Source organism: Hordeum vulgare, chromosome 3H (assembly GCF_904849725.1).
Source record: "Hordeum vulgare subsp. vulgare chromosome 3H, MorexV3_pseudomolecules_assembly, whole genome shotgun sequence".
Classification (NCBI taxonomy): Eukaryota; Viridiplantae; Streptophyta; class Magnoliopsida; order Poales; family Poaceae; genus Hordeum; species Hordeum vulgare.
In genome coordinates, this window is record NC_058520.1 from 102,969,647 (window position 1) to 102,978,745 (window position 9,099).

The following is a 9,099-nucleotide window of genomic DNA, read 5'->3' on the forward strand; positions in this document are numbered from 1 at the left end:
CGCAACAACTTCGCATGATCTTTATTTCTGAACAGACGTTTCAACCATGGTATTATAGGAGCATACCACATCACATTGGCAGGAACCCTCTTCCTGGGTGGCTCGCCCTCAATATCACCAGGGTCATCTTTTCTGATCTTATACCGCAATGCAGTGCATACCAGGCATTTATCCATATTCTCGTACTTCTCACCGCGGTAGAGGATGCAGTCATTAGGGCATGCATGTATCTTCTGCACGTCTAATCCTAGAGGGCAGACAAGCTTCTTTGCTTCGTACGTGCTGGCGGGCAATTCGTTCTTTCTTGGAAGCATCTTCTTCATCAGTACCAGCAACTTCTCGAATGACGAGTCAGTCACACCGGTCTCTGCCTTCCACTTCAGCAATTCCAGTGTGCTACCCAGCTTCTTCTGGCCATCTTCACAAGTTGGGTACAACAATTTGTTGTGGTCCTGTAACATCTGCTCGAACTGCAACCTCTCCTTTTCTGTGTCGCAACCTCGCCGTGCATCAGAAATGACCCGGCCAAGATCATCAGCGGGTTCATCTGGTCTCCGTTCTTCATCCTGATCTTCTTCTTCATTGTCTTCCATTGCGATATCAGCATACTCACGGAACATAGATCGGTAGTTGTCATCATCGTTCTCTTCTTCTTCATCGTCGTCTTCCATCATAACCCATCTTTCTCCGTGCTTGGTCCAAACATTATAGCCCGACATAAAACCGGACCGAAGCAGGTGGTTCTGAATGACTCTTGAGGAAGTGTAATCCTTCTCATTCCGACATTCAACACATGGACAAAACATATAGCCACCACCATGCTTGTTCGCATCGGTTGCATCTCGAAAAGAATGCACGCCTTCTCTGTAAGCGGTTGTGCGTCGATCACCGTACATCCATGGATGGCTCATCTACGTTATACGACAGTATATCAAATACAATCACGATCCTAAAAATTAGTACCGCACGGTCTAAACGAGGAAATATAGTTGCTAACCTTTTAGAATAAGTAGAAATAAAGAGGAAGAGGTTTAAGCGTGGCTCGGGCATCTCATATCGTAGTTGTGTTCGGTGAACTGAAGCGGCATCACTCTAACACACATTTCAACAAACACCTCTAGTGCATCCAAGAAAAATGGAGAGCTAGCACACACCCACACTCTTCCATCCAAGAAAAATGCAAGACAGATGGGAGAGGGGGGCTGTGGCCAATATATATAGGCAGAGGACTTTAGTCCCGGTTTGAGACACAAACCGGGACTAAAGGTGGCGCACATGCGGGCTGCACACCGCGTAGCCCTTTAGTCCCGATTTGAGACACAAACCGGGACTAAAGGCTCCTTACGGACCGGGACCAAAGCCTCGTGGACGGCATTGCGATTTGGGGCGACGTGGCCGGGCCTTTAGTCCCGACCCAGAGGAAGGCCGGGACTAAAGGGTCCAGGCCAAAGACCTGTTTTCCACTAGTGATCAGTGCTAGTTATAGAACTTTCTTATATTTTGTGTAGTGCTAAAAGCTGTAAAATACGTCATTGCAATCACATGATTTGTCTATGCATGTAGATACAGTCATTTCTTTTGTATCGAGTTGTATCTAGTGCTCACGTGGCATATTAGCATGAACGCGGCCCATATATCACTGGCTGAGACTAGTGAGGCGTTGGGTGAGCTACACATTATTTGTAGAAAACACATTTGGCTTTTATTTAAATGCACACATGTCATAAAAATTAAAAAAACCCTAGAGATAGATTGGAACCCACGACCTCGTATGATTAAGAGCGCATACCAATGAACGTATGAAAATTAGATTAATATAATACATGGTCCATACAAATTAAAGTAAAAAATCAAAAGGATAAAAGGGTATACAAAAGAGGGAAAGCCCCGGTTTAAACCTATGACCTCCTGATATGAATTAAAGAGATATAGGTAATTTATCTTCTGTATTCTACTTTCTTTTTTTTCTACGTACACAACCAACATATATTCTAGATAAAATTTTTGAACAAAGAAATGAAAATTTATTTGAATTCGAAATTTGAAATCTAGATAAAAGGAAATATAGCGCAGAATGAATGTACGTATTTTTTTCTGGCAAATCAGTTTATTTTTTGAATTCAAACAATTTTAACTTAAAAAATCTAGTGCGGGATGAATGCACAAACTTTGTTAGTGTAGAATGACTAAACATAAATTCTTTGAAACAAATCAACGAATGTTTTGTTCGAATTCAGATAATTTTAATTTTATAAATCTAGATAAACAATATATATATATATATATATATATATATATATATATATATATATATATATATATATATATATATATATATATATATGTATCAGAATGAATGTACGTAATTTTTTGGACAAAGCAACATATCTTTTGTTTAAATTCGAAGAATTTGAAACTTCTAAATATCAATAAAGGTAAATATAGGTCAGAATACATGCATGTAATTTTCTCGGACAAATCAACTATTTGTTTTAAACTTGAATAGTTCTTTTCTTAAAAATCTAGATAAAAGATGATATTGTGCAGATTGGATTTACATAAATTTCATTCAGACGGATCAACGGAAATTTTGTTTGAATATGAATAATTTTAAATTGAAAATCTAGGTAAAAGAAAATATAAGTCAAGTGATTTGTTCGAAAGAAATTTAGTATTTTATAAATTTTAAAATTTTAAAAGAATAGACCGCTCAATCAGGATGATTCCACTCTCCCCATGATAATATGCACATGTCATGGAAAATATCTATTCACTGTGTTGTTTTCTTAAATAGAACAAGATAAGTAATAGCATACACGCCCCCACAAAAATAAAAACATACACACAAGCATTTCTATTACGAGGATGAACGTTTATAAAATGCAACTTATGTTATTCTAATTACACAAATATCCTTTACAATGTTTAAACATTTTAAAAAATGTCATGTACTTTTTTTTAACCCATGACTTTTTTAGTGTCACAAACAATAGAACACAAGTTGTTTCCTTACATTAATTTATTTGTGCGGAGAATAATATGACATGCTTTTAGTTTTTGCTTATTCATTTGCTGGGTTGAGTGAACACTGTATTAAAGAAAATAATGTTTGCTTTTTCTTGTATCAAATTATTCCTGGTCGAGTGGATAGTTTGATTAGTTTATGGAGTGTAGGATGTCAATCGAACCCCCTTGGCGCTATTCTCTTTATTCCTGTTCCTCGCGAGCCATTATGTGCTGACATGTGTGTTATTAAATAAAAGTGTAGGCTGTTTTACGAAGAAAAAAAGATATTGCTTTGCTCACCCATCGCCTCACCACTCTTGGCACTGACATGTGGGCCACATTCATGGTTACAAGCCACGTGGACTCGAGATACGGTCGGATATAAAAAAAAGTGACCATATTTGTATGCATAGATAAGTTATGTGACTGCAATGAAGTATTTTACAACTTTTAACACTAAAAAGAACATTCTATGCAAGTTATACAACTATCAGTGATATTACCTCTTTTCAAAATGTCTTATCTTTTAAATGAAATATCTGATTCAAAAACCATTTTCATCATTAAATTCGTCGCGATGAGATCTTTGAAACTAGATCTCTTGTCGATATGTTTCAACGGCTTCTTTTTTAGGTTAAAAGTTGCTATGTCTATTACACATAAATTGGCATGGTGTTTACACTTAAGTTACCATGATATACTTCAACTACTTTTCTTATAAAATATATTTGTACATGTTGTAAAAAAAGAATTAAGAAACTAAGCATGCCATGATGAATTACTAAATTTGTCTTGATTAATGAAATAATTTTGATATGGTTCATAATTAAAAATAAAATCTCATCGATTAGTTTAAAATTGCCTGGTCGATAACTCAAATTTGTCATCAACCATAAACGAAAATTGGCATGGTAAATTATTTAAATCGCCATGATACATGCACTAAAATTTACCATGGTTCATACAAAAAATATTTTCCATGGTCAAAATACTAGAATTGCCATGGTTAAAATACTAAAATTGCCATAATTTATAAACTAAATTGGCCATGATGAATTACTAAAAGTTGCCATGATCCATGAATTAAATTTGACATGGTTAATTACTAAAAATTGCCTTCATCAATTAATAAAAATTGCCGTAAAAGGTACTTTCAATGTAGAAGAAGATACTAGATGAAACATGTCATGTCAATTTTAGTGTAAACACTATGACAACTTGAGTATAAAAATCACGATAACTTTTGGCCCTCTAAAAAGTCGTCGAAACATATTAACATGAGATCTAGTTTTAAAGATCTCATCAAAACGGATTCCATGATGAAAACTGATTTTTAACCGGGTTTTTTATTTAAAAGATAAAACATTTTTAAGTTTAAAAACAAAAAAAGATTTTGCTGATTTCATCTATTTGATGTGGCACGATGAATAGTAATGAATGCGTTTGGATTATATTGCTTCGTGTCACACGTCATTTGAAAAAAGAAAAGAAACAAAAAACAGTTTCGCAACTCTTTGGAGAAGAAAAATAACCGACGCTCTCTTAGTGGTTTTGCAACTAACCACATGCTCCTATGTTACTTGGTACTAGTACCACAATCATCCGGCAGGTCTTTTTCCTAGTCGGATAAGTTCTGTACCCTTTTTTAGCAAAAGAAGAAGAGGGATAAGTTGTGTAACGGTGTGTTTGCGTTCTCCGCCAGAAACTCTGTTCCATGTTTTTTTTTTCGCGAATACGCAAACTCTGTTCCATGTAACAACACAACACAACGCTAGGACTCGTATCAACGGAGGAAAGGAGAGGAGATTGATCCCAAAGGCGACCGTCAGCTTGATCAGAATCAGAAGCCTACAAGGTTACGGCTTCCGGGAGTTGGTTGGGCGCCAGAAACTCGGGCCGCAAGCCACACGGGCGGAAGGGAAAGAGTTCGTGCTCCCAAAGATTCGCACTTGAGCTCTTCTATATAGTTTTTATTATTTTTATTATACCATCATTATACTCCCTAGCTTTCCGATCTTTTTCGTTGTCTGGTTCTTCTCTCCTGCGTGCGAACACCTAGAAGGCGCGGCCGCAGCTCCCCCTCCCGGCGCCGCTCCCTCGCGCGCCCGTGGTCGCCGGCGGCAACCTAGAGGTGAGGGCGCCTCTTTTCTCGCATACTGTTCCCAGTCTCTCTGTTTTTTCCCTGCTCTGTCAAGTGATTAGGTTCCCCGATTAGTTCGATGGCGCGGCGATCGACAGGCGGCTGTACGTCTTTCAGCTCCAACTTTTCTGCGATTTTTTCCTCGGCGCTGCTGTTCCTCTGTTAGTGCTGGCGTGCTCTGCCGTTGAATCGGATCAACTGATGTTGTTGAATCCGTCACTCCTTTTCTGGGGCCGCTTATTACTGGGGTTCTATTGGGATTTTGGGAGGAGTTCACTTCAGGCCCTTGTGGTTCGGTGGTTTCAGAGGCTGTAGTCAGCAGCATACATGAACGGCTCAGTGGTTTCAGAGGCTGTACTGTAGGCAGCAAAAATTAAAAAAATTGCTCCTCGAATTAACGTAAAACCACATAAACCCCACAAATCTAAGCCTGTGTAGCGGCAACAAGAGGCGCGCCTATTTATTTCAGTTGGTAGGTCATATATTGAAAAAATTGTTTGCTGTAAGGTAGTTTCCTGCTCGTAGGTTATGTGAAAAAATTGTTCGTAAACACTGCAATTTAGACAAGTTCAGTGCCAAAATACCACAAGTTGGTGATGGTCGTGCCAAGAGCTTTATTCATGGTTTAGTACTTCAGTGCTTTAGTCAGGAAGTCAACCCAGAACTCTGTGGTATGCGAGAATGTACAATTATGTTGGGGTGAATTGGTGTTTTTTTTTGGGTAACAATGTTAAACTTTCTACCATTCAATGCAGATTCAGGATATTTATGCCTTTTTGTTGACACGAAAAGCCAATGGCGAGAGGACTGGATTCAGATTATATTGGTTCTCTTTCACTCATGGATGGATTTGATATGGGTATCGCGTTTGATGGGTTTGGAGAAAATATGAAGAAGTTCATGGAGGTAGTGCCTTTCTTACCTTCACACCTAACACGATTTTGTCTTGATTTTATTCCTACAGGCAGATAGTCAGCATGACATATGATTTTTGGCAATGCTTTGGTAGTGACTTGTCTTATGTTTGGACAGTTACCGATCAAATATCTTGATTCTGCTCACGATAAAGCTGTTGAGCTAGTTGAGGATATCCATGCGCTGATTTACGCTCACTCTCCTGACGATAAATTGCCGGACAAAGACCATGGGACATTAACGGACCCATCTAGTAACTATACCGTAACCAGATCTCCCTCCACATCTGTTGAAATGCATCAAGTTAACCCTAATGAAGAATTCTACGGTTCTCCATCTCTCGTTACCGTGGAAGACCTTTCTCTCAGCTCAACTGCTACTGATGTTCATGGAACTGAACCGGTTTCATCAACAAGTCCAGGTTTGTCCTTGATCACACATAAGATTGCTTAGATTTCTGATCCAGTTCCTTGTCATTTAACTTTCTGATTAATTGCCCAGAAAATACTTTGTGTGAAGGGGATCTTTTTTCTGAGGGGTACTTAAGTTCCCTTGATGAAACCATTGTGCTAATAGACTCATATTGTTTATTCTCTTGCCTGCAGCCATGTGTGCTTCTGAAGACTCCATTTCACTTAAGATAACTGCTGACACCAAGGAGGAAGTTACTATTTGCATTGCAGAGTATCTCTCAGATAACGGCACTCCTGAAAATCATAATTCATTAGGGAGATCTGTTAGAAGTGAGGAGGAAATTATATTATGGAATCCATCGAATACTGTAACACCACCACAATCATCTGGTCTGGATTTATCTTTCCTCATCTTATTTACTCAGATCATAGGGGTCTTTCAATATGGACTTACATGTAACTGACTACTTGTGATGTACTCCCTCCGTTCCTAAATATAAGTCTTTTTAGACATTTCACTAGAGGGCTACATACGAAGCAAAATGAATGAATCTATACTCTAAAGTATGTCTATATACATCCGTATGTAGTCCTTTTAATGAAACCTCTTAAAAGACTTATATTTAGGAACGGAGGGAGTAGCTAGCATGGTTAGCTGTCCCAAATAGAAAATAGCTGTACTGCAGTTTCTTCAGAATTATGAACCCAAATTATACTTGGCATCCATTGCCATGTTACTGTCTATAACCATTGTTGTCCACTTCATGCTGCCACCAATATTTCAATTTACTGATTTATTTTATTGAATTGATATGTCCTAACAGAACAAGCTACCGTAGTCCAGGATTATGTATCTGAAGAAGTGAACGCAAATAAAATCTTCAAGCAACTTGAACTCAATGGTTCAGGACATTCAGGTAAACAATTGAGAAATTGTCATTTTGCTCATCTTTATCCTTGAGGGGGTAGCAGAGGTTAAAATAATACATTTCAACAAGGAGCATTACTTAATTTTAATCTTAACAAATAGTGTCACTTAATTTTAATCTCAACAAATAATGTCCTCCAATCCCTCAGTTTTCATAATAATATTTAACTGACATTTATGTTTTGACAGAATCTTCTGCTTTTGATGGAGCAATTCTGCTTGGAAAGGGAAATGGTGAAGAGCGATCAGAATTATGCAATGCGAACAGCCATGAAGAATCAGCAAAGCACGGTTTGTAGCTTTTTTTCCTTCCAAACTTTGAAATGTGTGAACATGACTTTATTTTTTTCCACAACATTTGAATGTGCTTCCAGAGAATGGCAAATAACGATTTTTTTTTCTGTCTCTTAAACTTATACAGACAATAATGTGTCTACTGACGTAAAGGATTTGCCTGTTGGGACTTTTTCACATTACTTGAGCGCAGAGGTGTTTATCGGTGCTGATGATCCAAATATGTCTACTGACGAGACCACCGATTTTGTTAATATAGACCTCCGGGATGGCCAGGAGCAGGTGAAATATAACAAATCAGAGGCAACCTGGGTTCTTCAACCAAAAAACACATCATTCAAGGTACCAAGTATTTGAAATATGGTGGTACTGCGATCATAATAACAATTGATCGTGGTAGTAGATTAATGCAATTACAGCATCATGTCCTTTTGTGTCAAATAACTAGGCTGTATTACTCTTTCACAATTTATCTACTGAACATGCTTAGAGGAATTGCATTGCAAAGCAAATAAGTATCTCATGTATACTGATTTTGCTTCCTTCTATCGCCATTCTTGTTACTTTGCTTTTTTTACTTTCCACGCAAAAGCATGGCAACCAATGTTTTTGCTCCTTGCAGAAAGTGTTGATGAGGAGCTTGTCAAATAAACTCCGGTGGTCAAAAAAAGAGATGACTGTGCATCAGGCCGCCCCCTTTAGACCACAGAAATCAGTAGATATTCACTATGAAGTAGTTTGTTCAGCAGATGGTCTGGAGGATGATTGGGAACTCTTGTAAATCTGCATGAAATTCCATGTCTCTGGTTACAGGGGAAAATCTCGTGTAAACCGAAGTTCCTTGATTGCTCCTCCTATCTCGAAAGGATGCAAATGTTGAGGGTTTGTATCTCTACGGCACCATCTATCGGTGCATCGGCATTACTGTAAATCTGAGCTGAGGTTATGTAATTATGTAAAGCTCTTCTAGTTTTCTCTTCATGGCCTGAATTTTGTACTGATCTGAGCTGGTGCAGCCAAGGATATCTACACCTAGTTTTCAGCTGCTTATTCCCCCCTATCTACTAGCGTTTCAGTTTAACTACATACAGACATTGACATTTCCTCTGTTAATAAAAAAGGTTAGCATTTTCTCTTTTGCATCAGTTAGTTATCAGTTTAATTTGTTTGCAGTTTTTTTGTTTGTCTGGAGTGAACAGTTGCTTCCCACCTGAGTTTTTTTTAGGGAAAGCCTTCATGGTGCAAAATAAACAGTGATACATAGTTTGTTATATCTGAAATAATAAAACCAGGGGGAACATCATCCCAAAAAATAGTAGAATTTGAAACAAAAGCATGGTTAGCTAAATTGTGCGCCCTGTAATTCGCCTCCCGCTTACAATGCTGCACCGATATTGATCCAA

General features: G+C 38.0%; 1 protein-coding gene across 1 annotated transcript; it reads left to right on the forward strand.

The window, feature by feature from the left end:
• Nucleotides 1-4,684: 4,684 nt before the first annotated feature.
• Nucleotides 4,685-8,838, forward strand: LOC123443136. The gene is made up of 8 exons (XM_045119411.1): nt 4,685-5,137; nt 5,902-6,052; nt 6,179-6,482; nt 6,667-6,864; nt 7,299-7,391; nt 7,592-7,693; nt 7,824-8,038; nt 8,319-8,838. The coding sequence occupies exons 2-8, from the start codon at nt 5,942-5,944 to the stop codon at nt 8,475-8,477; spliced, it is 1,182 nt and encodes a 393-aa protein (XP_044975346.1). The 5' UTR covers nt 4,685-5,137; nt 5,902-5,941; the 3' UTR covers nt 8,478-8,838.
• Nucleotides 8,839-9,099: the final 261 nt, after the last annotated feature.

Excerpts from the sequence above, each read along its gene's own strand:
- LOC123443136 (XM_045119411.1), top strand. The coding sequence starts at position 5,942 with ATGGCGAGAGGACTGGATTCAGATTATATTGGTTCTCTTTCACTCATG. Across the intron at positions 7,694-7,823 it reads TGAAGAATCAGCAAAGCACG|ACAATAATGTGTCTACTGAC; the intron begins GTTTGTAGCTTT and ends AAACTTATACAG. Across the intron at positions 8,039-8,318 it reads CAAAAAACACATCATTCAAG|AAAGTGTTGATGAGGAGCTT; the intron begins GTACCAAGTATT and ends TGCTCCTTGCAG.